The 15,891-nt window shown below is 43.2% G+C and overlaps 1 protein-coding gene across 1 annotated transcript in view; it reads right to left on the bottom strand.

The window, feature by feature from the left end:
• Window positions 1-161: 161 nt before the first annotated feature.
• The window catches only part of llgl1 (LLGL scribble cell polarity complex component 1), a 34,739-nt gene continuing 19,009 nt past the window's right edge, over window positions 162-15,891 (bottom strand). Inside the window, exons 6-24 of the mRNA XM_085351449.1 lie at window positions 13,277-13,439; window positions 13,035-13,170; window positions 11,933-11,987; window positions 11,391-11,545; window positions 11,075-11,295; window positions 10,378-10,445; window positions 8,533-8,710; window positions 7,094-7,198; window positions 6,542-6,834; window positions 6,242-6,392; window positions 6,019-6,157; window positions 5,539-5,852; window positions 5,198-5,389; window positions 5,033-5,105; window positions 4,637-4,751; window positions 4,104-4,168; window positions 3,248-3,383; window positions 3,076-3,158; window positions 162-1,955 (exon numbers count right to left, since the gene is read on the bottom strand). Of these exons, the coding sequence (XP_085207575.1) occupies window positions 3,080-3,158; window positions 3,248-3,383; window positions 4,104-4,168; window positions 4,637-4,751; window positions 5,033-5,105; window positions 5,198-5,389; window positions 5,539-5,852; window positions 6,019-6,157; window positions 6,242-6,392; window positions 6,542-6,834; window positions 7,094-7,198; window positions 8,533-8,710; window positions 10,378-10,445; window positions 11,075-11,295; window positions 11,391-11,545; window positions 11,933-11,987; window positions 13,035-13,170; window positions 13,277-13,439 (2,638 nt within the window). The 3' untranslated portion in view covers window positions 162-1,955; window positions 3,076-3,079. The remainder of the gene's footprint in view (window positions 1,956-3,075; window positions 3,159-3,247; window positions 3,384-4,103; window positions 4,169-4,636; window positions 4,752-5,032; window positions 5,106-5,197; window positions 5,390-5,538; window positions 5,853-6,018; window positions 6,158-6,241; window positions 6,393-6,541; window positions 6,835-7,093; window positions 7,199-8,532; window positions 8,711-10,377; window positions 10,446-11,074; window positions 11,296-11,390; window positions 11,546-11,932; window positions 11,988-13,034; window positions 13,171-13,276; window positions 13,440-15,891) is intronic.

Genomic DNA, 15,891 nt, shown 5'->3' with positions numbered 1-15,891 from the left:
TCAGCTCTTCAAACTGAGGCATTTTCAAGCAAGGTGTCAAACCTCTTAAGCGCTCTAATAAAGCAGAGGTGATTTGTAAGCACAAACCAAACTTGAGTTTGAGTGTAAATAATTTTATTAACATTCAATTCTTCATCAGCCAAACTGCTAAATGACCCGATTAATAAATTCCTACACACGAAACTGACAAAAATAGAAACAGATTCATCTTAAATGTGGATTAAGAAGGTAAATCGTGCCAGCTGTAGCATGAAAGGGTTAATTATGTGCATCAACCAGTACGCCGAGAGGGGGGAAAAAGCTAACATTTTAAAAAGGCATTAACATGACTCCTACCTGCTGAGCTAAATTAGTTAGTGGTGACGTGTGTTAAAGTGAGGGAACAGAGTGGTTTTAAGGTTATGACAGTTTCAAATACTTCCCTCTTTTCTTGTGTGAACCCAGATATAGATGCTGTATACATTTGTTTCTATATACAGTAAAACGTCTTTTAAAAAAAACACAAGGGGGGTAAAAATACTAGCAATCAAAGCTCTGTGTGTAACCAACACTATGCAGAATGCACCAACTCAGAGACCCCCCCTCCAAAAAAGTAGTCCCACTCCACTTCCACGCTAACTTTGCTTAGCTTGCAACACTTCCCTGAGTCCCGCCCGAAGGTTTCTGCATGCTGCGATGAAGGAGGAGGGTTCAGGAGAGAGACCCACTTTCCACCTTCATCCACATGTTTGAATTATTGACAAAATATATTTTAAATTTCAAACAGGCTGACACTGCACAGTAACCTCACATCACATGGCCCCGCTGACTCCCACTGTAGTCGGGGACAGTGATGCCACGGGGGTCCTTTATAAGAGGTGTTAACGTGGGAGGGAAAGCAGATGTTCTGCCACAGTCACTAACACGAGGATGGTAATTCTGTGTTTATTACCCCTGTGACATCACTGCCCGGCTCTTTAGCAATAAAGATATTTCAAAAGTTAAAAAATAAATCACCAAAATCTGCCCTCTGCCCCAGCTGGTTCCCTTTGTAGTCACAGTATGAATTTTTAATATTTCCTCACTTCATTCATCAATGAAAATATCTTCACTTTCTCCAAAAGCCATAGAAAAGTTTGCAATACAAAAACACCTCCACTGTCCCACACTCAGCTTCCTCTTCAGTACCCACAGAGTGGAGAGAGCTTCTCAGAGCCTGCTGCCGATTTCAGCGCTGCCTCGACCCCCACAGGTGAAAAAGTCAGCTGCCTTTGTTGGCACCTATAGAGAAATGCTACAACTTTAAGACTCATACTCAAAATACTTCATTTGCTATTCTGTCTTCAACACTACAGTGCTCTCCTTCAGGCTTTGCTGGACAATCTCGGTTCTTTTTAAACGGGTTATTCACAGGACGCGTCAGGAAGAGCGGTCCATCGCATCCGCTCATGTGCTGAAGATCAAGAAGGGAATTTGGCAACTGCAAAACCTCAGGCCGAGCCAGGCGCGCCACAGGCTGCAGGTGGAGGGAAAAAAGTGACCATCGAGTCTCCGCTGTAGACTGTGACGGCTCTTTCCTCGAATGCTGAGCTGAAGGGCCGATAACAGATGAACACAAAGACCTCAAAGACGGACGTTTCAGTTTGAGCTCTTGAAATCAGAACCATCAGCTCCAAGGCCGACCCCACGCCACACTGTGCCCACTTTGTGTCTCCACATCGGAGGAAACGACATGTTTCCAAAGGGGTTCCAGAAGAAGACAATAGAGAATTTGTTCTTCCAGCAGGAGGAACCACAACAAGTGTTTTTAACGTTGGATTCTGTGTCTGGAGTAAGACTTTCATCCCAGCTTGTGCCAGGTAAACAAGAGAGTGCAGAGTGCTGGCAGGGGGCTCCACTGTGGGCTGATGGGAGATGTTTGTGGTCCAGCACTGAAATCCAATCCATCACGACCACCTGAGCCCCTCCCTGTAATACTGAAATAAACAAATACATAATTACAAGCAAATTCACAATAAATCGGCTCAACTAACAAACCAAACACACAACACATTGAGCTCCATGAAGCTAACTCCTAATTCAGAACAAGCTAATGACTTAGTCACACAAGGAAAAAAATGAATTAAAAAATAAATACTGAACAGCAGCCGTCTCACATCCACAAAAGAAGAAAAGATTTCCAAATGTTTACTTATGTAATGTTTCTGTCTGTGTACACCGCAACACGTGATTTTCAATGATTTATCAGTTATTTGCTGTAATATCTGAAACAGACTGCAACTGAATGGGGTCAAGTTGGCAATTACATGCAGTGTAACACCGTCTTATGGCAACATTTACAGCAGTTTTCAGTCACACTGTTAGTACGACTGACAATCTTGCTTTGCACAAAAAACAAAAAAAAACCTGAAGTCATATTTATTTATTTTGGGAGGGGTGACGACAGATGTTGAGTTTCCTTTGTCAAATCTGTGCAAAGATATTTTTTGAGCACCACAAGAGGGAAGCAGAGACTTAAAATAAATACTATCCTGTCATAAATAATAAGCTTATAATCTAAATCAAGTAAACGAGCTCTTATTTGTGAAACCCCAGTGTCTTAAGGAAACCCGCTGAGGACACTCGTGTTGGTCACAGCTGCAGAAAATCTGATTGATGTGAAGTAAAAGTTGCAAATGTTTGAAATAATAACCAGAACAGTGAGGAAAAAAGAAAAAAGTTCATGAGCCCGTTCCGTGTACTTTATAATGACAGTAACCAAAAATACTGAGCTACAGCTTGAAGCTTCAGTGCGCCTCGGTGCAAAGGTTTTCAGCTCGACTGGCTTTCAGAGACACATAGTTTGGGTGGAAACAGTGTGGACGGCTCGTTATTGGAATGCAGCGCTCAGACAGAGCGGCTCTTTGAAGTTTGCACAGTCTGGATGCGCTCCATTAGAAACAGGTGTGTGTGTGTGTGTGTGTGTGTGTGTGTGTGTGTGTGTGTGTGTGTGTGTGTGTGTGTGTGTGTGTGTGTGTGTCCACTCGCTCTGATACCCTCACCATAGAGGTGGACGGGCTTCAAGGACTATGAGGTTAATAAACCAATGTTTCTCACCTGTTCAGTTGATGAGGATGCCAGTCGATCGTCCTTCCTCTTCTTTGATATTCTTCAGGTTATTTTCTGCCTCGTCCACACTTCTGTAGCACGGACACGCAAATTATTTATCGTCTTTGCCGATAATACATTTAATAAGTGTGTGTGTGTGTGTGTGTGTGTGTGTACCTACGTTAGGAAATCCCTGACGTCTTCCACGGTGAGTTCTGCTGTCGAGTCGAGGGTGAGGTCAGCACAGCTAAGGGGGGAGTCCAGTGGGGTGTCCAGGATTGGCGAGGACAAGCAGCTGGGAGGCTCTTCTGTTTGCCCTGCAAGGGACAAATCCAGAGATTCATCTACGTCCGATAGAGAGTGACAGAGAGTGACTGATTGGTCGCCCCAGAAAACAAATGATTTAAATATGGCGAACAGATTGATATTTATAAAGCACTTTACTGTATTCTGTAGACTTGTAACCACAAGCCACATCTGAACAGCCGGAAACAAACCACCACCACTCTCTCCTCCAGTAACTTGCTCATTATTGTGTGTTGAGCTGGATTTTACTGTTTTCTCCTCATTAGAAATATTTGCATGTGATCAAAACATTTAAACATCTGCGCCCTGCTACACTGTCTGAAGACACTGGAGCTGCTCTGATGTGCCAAAATTGACATTGTCTTGTACAAAGACAGTAAAAATTGCCCCAATGTATCATAATCTAGGATAATGTGTTGGTGCCTGCGTGTAAAGTTCTTAATGACCTAGTCCCAGGTGAAAGGCCTGCTGGTCTCCACAGCAACCACAGTTTCCTGCTGTGGAAGGTGGTTTTGGATAGGAGAGGCGAGTGGGGCATACTGAATGGTTACCGTGGAGACCAGAGGGGGGGGGACCCCTGCTAAGGCACGGTCAGGGTTGTAAGAGGTTTACAGAAAGAAGAGAGAGTGATGAAGAGGAAGAATAAGCGAGAGGAGAAAGAAAAAAAAAAGGAGAGAAGGGCAGGAGGAAGAAGTGTGTGTGTGTGTGTGTGTGTGTGTCCCCAGACCTACCCTCAGCCTGACCCATCTGGTTCTTGTGGGTTCCGTTGGCCTGAGGCTGCACTGTCGTACCATCGCTGTGGACACACACACACAAGCATGCACCATTTACTTTGGCAGTCGATGGAATAATACAGCAATAACAATAAAATGATCATTTCTTTGGTTTCACATGAGAAATCATAATGAACAGTCACAGCTTAGTGGTTTTCAGTGCGGTGTCCAGAGACCTCCCAGGGACTTACACTGGTCCTGGGAAATGTTGCAAATCAGTAACAATGACACTGAATTTTTTAATTTTTTTTATTATTTATGATATATTTATTAGCACGTATATTCTGATAAAGGATTAATCCATATAGCCAACCCTAGTTTAACTGGATCCTCAGATCTAGAACCAAATTTCAGCAAAGAAGGATCTGCTTCCCTTTCGCCTTTTCATAACACACCCGTTAAAGTTTTGAACACACTCGCTCATAATCACAGAGTAAAAGCAGCCTGAGATTTAATGATGCTTACAATCGGAGTGTGTGTGTGTGTGTTACCTGGTGGGTGTGGGCTCTAATGGTCGGTCGAGCTGAACGAAGCAGAGCGGTTCAGTGAGGACCTTGGCGGAGAGAGAGAACCTCTCGTATTCTGAAGGAGAGATCAGGTAAAACCCTGCAGAGAAGAACAATTTTTTTATATTAGTGAGTGAAACCATCCTTTTAGTCATACGCTGACCTTTCTGAACATACATAGCTTTCATTTTATGTTGCCTCCACATTTAATTTAATTTTTTCCTGCACTACCTCATGTGTGTGTATATCAGAGACAAGGAGGCAAATGTTATCGTGATGAAAATCTAAAAGCAAAAAATAATAATGAAAGAAATCCCACTCTGCTCTTTAGGTGTCTTGAAATAACTTCTTTCACTTTAAATTCAAGCATATTCTTCTCACCCTGTCCATTCCTGGTAAAGACACATGATGCAATGCCACTGATGTCTTCCTTACGGATGCAGTCATAACGCACCTGAGGACACATAAAACACAGTTATGACTCACAAAAACACATTTGAAAGCACACGCTGCTGTCAAGCTCTTGATCAAACCCTGAGGCTGCACCTGTGGTCGGAGGGCAGGAATACTAAAGAGGTGCATGTCCCCGAGGTTGGTCAGACAGACGAGTGTGTGTTCGCTGTAATCCTCCTGAGCTGTGGAGCTGAAGACCACCATGGCAACCTTCCTCACCCGACAGCCTTCATGTGCAGTCAGCTTAAACTTAGTCTTAGCGCTGACTTTGGGAAGAGAGAACACCTGGAATTAAGCAGAGGAGGAAGAAAGGTACGATTTAAAACAATATACAAGTAACAGACCACGTTTTAAGCCCAGATCCATTACAAACTTAAAAAAAATGACGATAAAAATGTAAATACAGACTTTGTGATGTTGTTTCCAGACGATACCTTGAGCTGCTCCTCCGAAGCGATCAGGACAGAGTGAGCGTTGGTCATATCAGGCGCGATGGCGAGGTCTTGAGAGGCTTCGTACGGGTCTGGTAAAGGTTTCCCCCGACCGTCCAGCACGCAGATCGACACCACAGGCGCTCTGTGCATCAGCTGAATCTCTTTACCCAGCACTGCCTCCACGCACACACTGCTCTCACTCGCACCGCCACGCTCACACACTCGCCCCGAACCCACACCGGGCACCTCCAGAGCGTAGGCGTACACACTGCCCGAGTTGGTGCCTGCCCATAGCGTGGGGCCGTGGTGTGTACCTAAGTAAGACCGAGCGTGTTGTTAGCGCGGCACAAACGATAAACGACAACCTTCCTTAGCTCAATCCTGACATTTTCTCCAACAAACAAATGCAGTTCAAACAGTTTAAGAAAAAGTGAATGAAGTAAAGAGAGTGGAAATATGTTGAAAAGTAAGTAAACGCACCATCACGTAGAAATGTGTCTGCAAAGCAGACACACCGGACCACTCCAGAGAGCGAGTCATCTGCTGACCGCGGCTCTATCCGCCTCTGCACCGGAGCTACTTCCTCCTGCTCCGCTAGAGCAGCATTTGCCTCTTGAACCTATACACACATACAATACATAGTATAAATAGTATAGACAGTGTTCTTTTTGGACAGTTTACTCTCAGACACACAGTCTCTCACCTTGCTGGTGGGCGTAGTGATGGTGCGTTTCTTTCCTGAAACCCTGCTTTTGCGGATGCGTCTGAAGCTCTGTCGTAGGGACTTCTTCAAGGACTTGACTCTTGACAGGGGACCCTCCATTGCTAAGGAGTCATTAGGGTGTAAGGTACACCTAGGAGAGCATAAAGAGCACCAGAATGAATGTAAAGACAGCGGGAAAATGGGTTAAGCAGGGACTAAGTAGATCTTCATTATGCCAAAAATACTCAGGCTTTGCCCGATAACCAAAGAATACAAATCACATGACTGTGTGCGCCTAACCTTGCCAGCACAGCATTTCGTCTGTGGTAGTCAAAAAGGCCAAAACCATGACTCGTCCCAAAGGCGATCAGGTTCCACTCGGCATGCAGTGCCACTGCCGTCACAGAGGCCGGGGGCAAGCACTGCACCACCACCAGCGGCTGAAAGCCCGGGGGGAAAGGTGCGGGTTTAGAGCGCGGTTCCAGCCTGTCGTGGCCCTTCCAGGTGAAGCCCTCCCTGTCGTACAGCAGATCAACCACTGACACGTCGACCAAGTGGTCCGAACGCTCATCACTCAGACCCAGCACGATCACCTAGAAACAGTAAAGAAACACCGTGGCTCATTTTGGGGTTTTTTTTTTTTTTCAAGCAATTCAGTTTTGTTTACATATCCCCAATTCACAATAATAAAAAGAAATAAACCAACAATCACACAAGGCCCTATAAGCAAACACTTGGAAAATGACTAAAATTAGATTTCAGTTTTTCTATGATATAATTAATGAAACAAACTTACTTAATGTTGGTTTTATTTTTTTTAATAACTTGTGACAGTGTGTTTTTGATCTTCACCTGTCCGGCGGTTCCGGCCACCACCAGCTTGTTGCTGTACTTGCACAGACTTATCTTCTGGATGCCAAGCCTGGGGTCGTCACTGTAGGGGTCAAAACAGCCCACCTAAACACACACACATTGGATTTAATTCATTTGAATATAAAACCACTTTCTTGTAAGTTGTTAACATTAAACCATTTTGAATACTGTGCCTTTCTAGATGATCAAAGCAAAACTGAACTATGCAGTGAGTGACACTAAGCCACGCAAAGTTACACTGAAGATTACTTCCCACACACTTCAAGTTCATCATAAATATCCCCATGGAAAAGTGCTAGGAAGTGAGCTGCAAATCAGTTAATGAAATGTACCTATGTCAGAAATTATCTTATAAACTCTACCTGACTTCACAAGCAGACCTTTTTTGGAAACTTGTAAAAACTGCATCATCAATGTAAAACATTTTGTCTTAATGGCCCAATTACAAATTTAGTTTAATGCCAAAATGCCCTCCTGATGGTTTCCTCCTCCTTTAAAGGCCTCTCTCCTCTTACTATCAACCAAATGCCAGGACAGTCCCTACTTTACCCTGACAGTCTCTGCAAATGCGCATTAATCTGTCCGTCACACACGCACACAGTAGGAATCCCTCTCACATTGGAGTTTTGTCTTAGCAAAACAAGGAGTAAGAGAAGCTTGTCACACACACACAGCAGAAAGAGTGGGATGATGGGTCTGGTTTTCATTACAGAGCAGAAAAAAGGGAAAGGCTCTTCATCCCATATGAGGGCCACATTCCTGAACATGCAGCTCTGTTACCACAGGATACACGAGGAGATGTGTTTGTAAGGCAGTTAAAGAGCGAAGAGGAAGAAAAGAAGTGAGCAGAAGGAACTTGCCATTCTGTCTATCAGCATGTACAAATACTTCATCTATTTTCTACTGGTGTGATGCCTCTATTTTTTTTCTCCATTCATATCAAATCCCAGATATAATGTGCTCTTATCCTGATCACATGCCCGAGCACTGAGAAACATTTCTGACTGTAGAAACCGTTTCTTTAAAATCTCCCGTCTCCGTTTCCTGACTAATGAAGCCAAACAGCTCAGCTAGATTCCCCTTGACACAAAATTCTGCCTCCAGACTGTGAATCACTTCATTTGAATGTATTTCTGCACAGAAAACTGTCCATTAAACCAGAAACAGACTGCGGTTTACGCTGGAGTCGAGTTTTAATAAGAGGAACAATGGGGTGGGTCAGTCTCAAATCCAAACACATGAAAACAATCAGAAAATTAGGGCCACAGATGCAGCATTACAGGGCTGCATGTGTGCGAAAGACAGATTGCTTTTATTCCCTCAGCTTGTAAAACCAGACCCTGTGTCTGAACTCTGAGGAGAGACTTATATTTATGTCCATTTCACCTCCTTTCGTGAAAAGCCTCATTGCTTCTCACCTTCCTGAACGGAGGCCATTCTTCCTCCTCTTGCTGCATATCGGGGTCGTTGCTGGGGTCCTGCGGGTCATCGCTAGGGTCGCAGTCGGTGTGGAAGACGTTGGCTGTGCTGAGTTTGTACAGCGGAGTGAGGGCGACACCCGAAGCATCCCAGAATCGCACCGTGCCATCCTCATGGCTGTAATCACAACAGATTTAAAATAAATAACAATCACAGAAAATTCAACAACTGCTCCCTTTAACAGCCATCTATAACAGCTAGTGACCAGTTTAAACTATTAGTCTATTATGTCCAGCTAGTCAGGTGCCATGTTCAAAGTGATGTTGGTGCATCAAGACAGCAATAAAAAGGCAATAAGATAGCAGATTCACCTGATTCCATCAGTTTATGACTGAATGGGATCACGTGATAATGTGGCGATTGACTGGGAAAAACTGGCATAGAAATGACTACATAAGTTGCCGTGTTCATACAGAGACAATCAAATCATGGGTCAGTCACACTGCAGTAAAAATTAGATGGCAACCTCATTATCACTAGTGAAAAAAATAAAATAAAATAAAAAAATAAAAATCAGTGTCTGCTCAATGACTGAATTTGTTCCACTTTTACTGGCTGGATACGTAGTTGCTAGTTTTCAGGTTGCCTGCTATGGCAGTTGAAGCACTCGTGGTCTGACGTGAATCGATTGGAATCACTCTCAGACTGACTGGCAAAAGTTTGCAAATAATCACCATCTAATTTATAAATGCAGACAGACTGTCAACACATTGCAATCAGTCAGAGAAAATCCTCCACACGTAGTGGTACAGTTGTTGCAGAATAACACAAGCACTCAGTAACTTGCTTTTATATATGAAAATAACCAAAATACAACCAGCTGGCAACTGGCTGAGTCGAGTACCCTGCAGCAAAGCAGCGCAGCCCAGACGAGTTGCGCTCATTAATCAAATTGATCGCAACATGTTGGCAATCCTTCCGTGCTTGTAAATTGGTCAGCATTTATTTGATTGCCTTCACCGAACTGTATGAGAGTGACTGCAGTCAGTCCCAGTCAGAGCATGATGGTTTGCAGACATGTTATTTCTCAACGACCTGTGCAACCACATTGCAATCCAAAAAAGTTACCCAGAGGTTGAGAGTGTTGCAAGCTCAACCTCTGCATGACCAGCTGGTCACTATGCTAAACAAACTTGTAAGTAATAATTTCCTTTTTAATTCTGAATTTTAGGTCGCTATATAAAATGTTTAATAGATACACTAACCAATTTATCCACTACCCACTTCAACAGTTATTTATACTCTTAGCTAGCTATTCAAACCTGTCACTTTCTGACCATCAAGTTTTTAAAATCATATAAGTGTTTATCTGCTGCAATCCATTGCTTTTAGTTAACTCATCTTTGGTGATGGAAACAAGTTCCTGTACTTTAAACAATGGAGAGAAACACAAAGGACAAAGAAAGAGAAAAACAAGGATAACGTCAGTCAGTTTGTTGCTAACAAAACTAACAGCGGCATCAAAATTCTCCTCCTGCTTTCACGCTATTCTCAGTTTTCAAATTGTCTTTAAACCACTTCTATTACATAACTCTTTTTATTGCACTTTAGGCCAATGCAAGCTCTGTCAAGTGTGCGGTTGGCAACACCAACAGTTTCACGGGATTTCCCCTTCACCATTTTTTTGAATGCAGGATATCCTTTCTTCACGCTGCTTTTAGTGACCTAATCTTACTAGAAAGCATCAGATTTACGTTATGGGAAAAAACAAGAGACCTGAATTCACTTGCAGGGTAGACATGTGCAAAGAGTGTATGTGTGTGTGCGTGTGTGTGTGTAAATACCCTGTCAATAGCAGTTCTTGTTGTTTAGGTGGAGGTGCCAGATTTTTCCCCCCACATATCGGCCAGCTCTGTACACACAAACAATAAATAAATAATCATTCTGAACCAAGCTAGGACTCATCATTTTTCACATCAACATATTTTCTCATGAACTCGTCTTAAAAGTTAGAGCAGAAAAATGTACCATAGAGATTCACACTCTCATAAAGGATCTGCCAATCTGATTTGGCCTCACATAGACAAACAAAGAGCCATGATGAAGAGCGTAACAGCTGTGTGTCCGTGTGTGTTGCTAATCTCCCACTGATCGCACAACCGATCTAAGCCACAGAGCTTTTGAAAAGCCTTTAACTGTCTACACCTGCTCTTAAAGCTCACACACTACCAGTGGCTCATGGTTACATTCCTGATTGTTTCCTCTTCTCATTGCTGGGCTGAGAGCCTGTGACTTATTACTTCCATTTACATGCAAATAGCCTCCTCTGATCAATTTACAACTGTTCTTGCCTTTGAGATTTGAAACAAGCAATTTTAATATAAATCCAAGTAAAACGTCAGCTGATGGGTCAGACTTTGTCTAAGGTGTTTTCAGGTTAAGCCTCTTATGAGGATCTCGGATTTCCTGCGACTGAATATCCCGTGTATAAACCAATTTGCTAAATAATCCTGTCATTCACAGTGCCAATGAGCTTCTTACCCTGTGTGTGTGCTGCCGGCTTTGCTGTGCTTTGCCAGCGTTGACCAGCCTCTCCCAGAGTTTAGGAGGGACGCTGGAGATGTGGCAGGAGCAGGTGATGGCTGACGAGTGAAGAGGAGCAAGATAGGGAGTGGGCATAGAGGGCCATCCGGGGGTCTGGAGGTCAATTACAACCAGTTCTTCTTCTAGTAACACCACTACAGCAGATGGCTCATCAAACTCTATAAGAAGAAAAGATCACACAGGGGATAAAGGATTGATACTCGTGAAAATGTTACCTTACATACACCATCTTTAACACAGGTCAGATTCTGACCTCTCTCTTGCTCCACACTGTGGACGGTGAAGAAATCAATCACTCGAGATGTGAAATCGAGGGTGACGTGATCTTTGTCCTGTTGGATCGTTAGACAGTGGCGGTCACCATAACTGGCTCTGGGCATCCCTCCACTGTATAAAAGCACTGGAGAACTACAGTGAGAAACACAGATTAGCTACTTTTCTACCGCACAATTTTTTTCTATTTTCACTCTGCATCACTGCATTCTTTTACATTAACTTGCAAACAAAAAGTTAACTTCTCTCTTTATTATGTTTTAATAGTATTTTTCTCACCACAGATAATAGTTACATGATGTGGTAAATTATACCTTTTAGATTTACAAAACTAGGAAAATAATCAGCAATTGCATAAATATAGGGATGCAAAAGAAAAGACCAATAAAAATAAAATGAAAATGAATCTGAGAAAACAGTCATAAGTGAAAATTCGCCAGCGCTGATTCCAAATGACCTGTTTGATAGAAGGACTCAAACACACTTTAACAGGAAGGTTGCAAAACGAGGTTTAACACTCACCCTGCTTGTGTTGTCCTCCAAAGGATTTTGCTGATGGCTTTACAGGGAAATGGACCTGTGATAGACAATTACAAAAGAAAGAAGAAAAAGAAGACTATTAAAAGCTACCAGAGATCCTTTTTAGTCCAAGAGAGGGCAAATGAAAGGGGCCGTCTGTTAGACAGCACTCAGGGTACTCCACGGGAATATTAAATAATTTACAGCCAACACAGACAGAAACCGTGTAAATGGTAAATGGTAAATGGCCTGTATTTGTATAGCGCTTTTCTAGTCCCTAAGGACCCCAAAGCGCTTTACACAACCTGTCATCCACCCATTCACACACACATTCACACACTGGTGATGGCAAGCTACAATGTAGCCACAGCCACCCTGGGGCGCACTGACAGAGGCGAGGCTGCCGGACACTGGCGCCACCGGGCCCTCTGACCACCACCACTAGTAGTGGTCTGTTCTTAACATAGTATCAAATCTTAAGCAGCAAAACCATTACAGAATCCACCACAACTCGAGGAAGCTGTAACACTTTCCAGGAAGGGTTCTTCCGAGTTCATAACTGTAATAGAAGTACGAGTTCAGCATTCACACCCAAAGTAATTTAGGTGCGAAGTTCTCTCAGGTTCTCTTTAAAGTGAAGTTTTAGTCCATTTTATTTCAATGCTTCTGTTACTACAGGAAAAATAAAAGGGTAAGCATGAAAAGTCTCTATATGGTTTGTGGCTCTTCATCTATTCTCTACACGTCTGCAGCGTGGTAGAGAGAATTAACTAAGATGCAGAACAGAGTTTTATCACGTTAGAGCTCATTACTGAACAAAAGTTAAATGCTTTAGAAATGTTTATGATCATGAAAGAAATGTAAAATGACAGGTAAAAAGATTCTGAAAACAATTTGCATGACTGGGAAAAATGCATCTAACACAGCCTGTGTGTGGAGCCACAGCGAGCTCTCAGCTGAAGCACTTATTCTCATCACTGTGGAGTCCACTGTCCGTCACTGGTTCCACTCTGTCCTCCAGACCTGAGAATGTTTCACTCCTACACTTGAAATGCAAATGTGTGGAGTGTGTGACATGTGATGTATGCATGTGTGCATTTCTCACCGTAGGGGATAGTGGAGGACACTGGCTGGTGATTGCAGGTGCTGCCACTGGTAACAGCCCAAACTGAATAGCCTCCATCGTTATGGGAACAGACAAATAAGTTTCCAGAGCGTTCCCATACCAGACTCTCCAGTTGCTGGGGGGAGGGTCATAGACACACAGTCATCACTGCAGGTCATCTAGCTATAACATCACCCTGAAAACTGGGAGCAAGAACAATGAGCACCAACTGTAACAGGTACCTGTTTGCCCAGGAAGAGCTGCTCAGCGTGACGAATGCTCAGATCCCACAGGACCACCAGGCCTCGGCTGTAGCCAATCAGAATCTTCCCTGACTGTTGAGGGTGTTCCTGAAGAGCTTCCACCGGCCCCAGAGATTTCCCACATCTGTAGTCATCTGGCAGACTGGGTAAATGAAAACAAACATTATCCATTATCCCACATCTGTAGCTTCCCGCTTTACTGTGATCCACACGGCTGTAAATTACATTTATCTACACATCCTGACGAGGTCAGACATCTGTCTGATGAAACAATTATCCAATGACACGAGAGATACCAGAGGACAGAGTCACCTGGTTCCATGCGAGAGAAATTCTGTGTTTTGGTTACACTGTACAGACACAGTAAACAGCTGAGTTTGAAAAACAAAACAACAACAGCTACATCCTCAAACTGGTTTAGTGTTTGTTATCATCTGAAATTATGGTGTGTGGAGGGAGAGGGTAAATAATGCAGTACACATACGGCGCAACAGAGTTTCGGAAACAGTGCAAGGAGATTATACAAAATGTTGAAGTCACTGCAGCAAATACACAAAGCTGTTCTTTGCACCGAAACACCCCAAAGCAAAAGTGCTAAAACATGTATAATCAGCACAGAGCAAAGACCCAAGTTGCTGAAGTTTGAGAACAAGACATTCCTCTGAGCCAGAGCAGGAATGTAGAGCAGGACACACCCTTGAGATGTCAGAGGATTCCCTCAGCGAAGGAAGAAGAAAGGAGACGAAACAGCCAAGACAGAGAGAGAAAATGAAGTGATAAAGAAAGAAAGTACTGCAGCTTTATGGACTTTAATGCAGATGAAACAAGGATCAATGAACAGCAGCGCCGGGTGAAGCGTACACACACACACACATATATAACTTCTGTCTGCTGTTGTAGGCTTCACTGAGGAAGATCCTCTCCGGAAGCACAGCGGCAGAAACATTCCCAACAAAGCATTCCATTGTCTCTGTCGCCCTGTTCATAAGTATTTTTAGGGAATCCAGCATCCTGCCATAGAGTCCTAGAGATGATCCTGTGTACGCTTGTGTGTGTGTGTGTGTGTGTGTGTGTGTGTGTGTGTTGAAACACTTCCCCAACCGGAATACTGTGTTTTGGCATTTGGTACAAAGCTTTACTGTCTAAAACCTCCCCTCCTTTGCGCACAAACACACTCTCTCACACACACACACACACGCACGCACGCACGCACGCACGCACGCACGCACGCACGCACGCACGCACGCACGCCTTATCAGCGCCCTCGTTAGGCTTCAGTTCTGCTTACTTCCCTCGACAAGCCTGGTTAATGAGGGGTTTGGCCAAGCAGTCACACAGTCACAGCAGAATGAAAAAGAAACAACAGTAGTACTGATACACAGCCAGTGTGGCAGCACAGCAAAGCTCAAACATGAACCACAAAGTAGTCTGTGGTATGTAGGGAGGCAAAAAAAATCACGTTTGTTTTCTGTCAGATATCATACAACATTCTGCATTTCCTTTCTTCTATGATAACAATTGAATTCCTTTACGTGCGTGATGATCGGTGTTTGTGCTCCACTCTCACTGTGTTTTGTTCTAGTTCACTGCTGAGCTCTCACATCACTGCTTGCCACAGTGAGGCTCCACCATCATTAAGGGGGAGGGGGTAAAAACACCTTACAAATAACAGCCCTGAAGTAACATAGCCGTCTTTCAGGTGTCTGTATATCTAGTTAACACTGCTTTGTTAGCAAGTTCCTTTGCAGCCTTTACAACTGATATCATGGTGCAACCCCCAGTCTGAAACAAGGCGTTTTTAGCTTTTCTTTAAGGCCACCCTTCCTCTAAACCTTTCTAATTCTAATGGTTGGCTGCTATTAGCATAGAGAAGGTTTTCATCAGCAGGTGGTTGGAGCTACTGTGCTCACAGCCACAGCCTGAGAGGACCAATATTAACGTTATTCCCCTCACTCTGATATCTTAGACAAAAGAAGAAAAAAAAAACCCACAAAAATGAGGCTCAACTTTGGCCATATTTAATACCACTGTAATAATATTATATTATATAAACCACTGTCATAATATGGCAGAAAATGAAGAATTAAAGCTGAAAACCCTCACACATAATTAAAGAAGGTTTTCTAATCTGCACTGGTTTAAAACAAACAAACAAAAAATCCATTATGTGACATTACCTTTGTTCAAATGAACTCTACACACACAAACCTCCTATGTGAAAACAAAAGCGCTGAAGGGAAAAAACACACGTACATTTTTAATAAGCTTCACAGAACATGTCTGTTAAAAAACTGTGCAAGTGAGTTACCGGAACAAAGCCAAAATTAGGTAATAGGCTGCTTTGTTAGGTCAACTTTACTGTCATGACTGATTTGATCATTTTATTCTGCAAGTAAAAGCAGCCATATCTTCATTTTTAGTGCTCCTCACTCACACTACGGTGTGTAATTATTTTTGACTTGTCGGTTTTTTTTGGGTTTTTTTAAAAGCTAAATAAATTAATATATAAAACATCTGACAGCGTTTAATGGAGCCTGAACCCAGTGAACCTGACCTGCCTGCTGCTGCTAGGGTCAGTGGGGATATTTGTATCC

Source organism: Diplotaxodon limnothrissa, linkage group LG4 (genome assembly GCF_057381915.1).
Source record: "Diplotaxodon limnothrissa isolate DT_005_m linkage group LG4, D_limnothrissa_male_GT1.1, whole genome shotgun sequence".
Lineage (NCBI taxonomy): Eukaryota > Metazoa > Chordata > Actinopteri > Cichliformes > Cichlidae > Diplotaxodon > Diplotaxodon limnothrissa.
The sequence above is the reverse complement of the archived record's forward strand: the minus strand, read 5'-3'. Positions and strand labels throughout refer to the sequence as shown.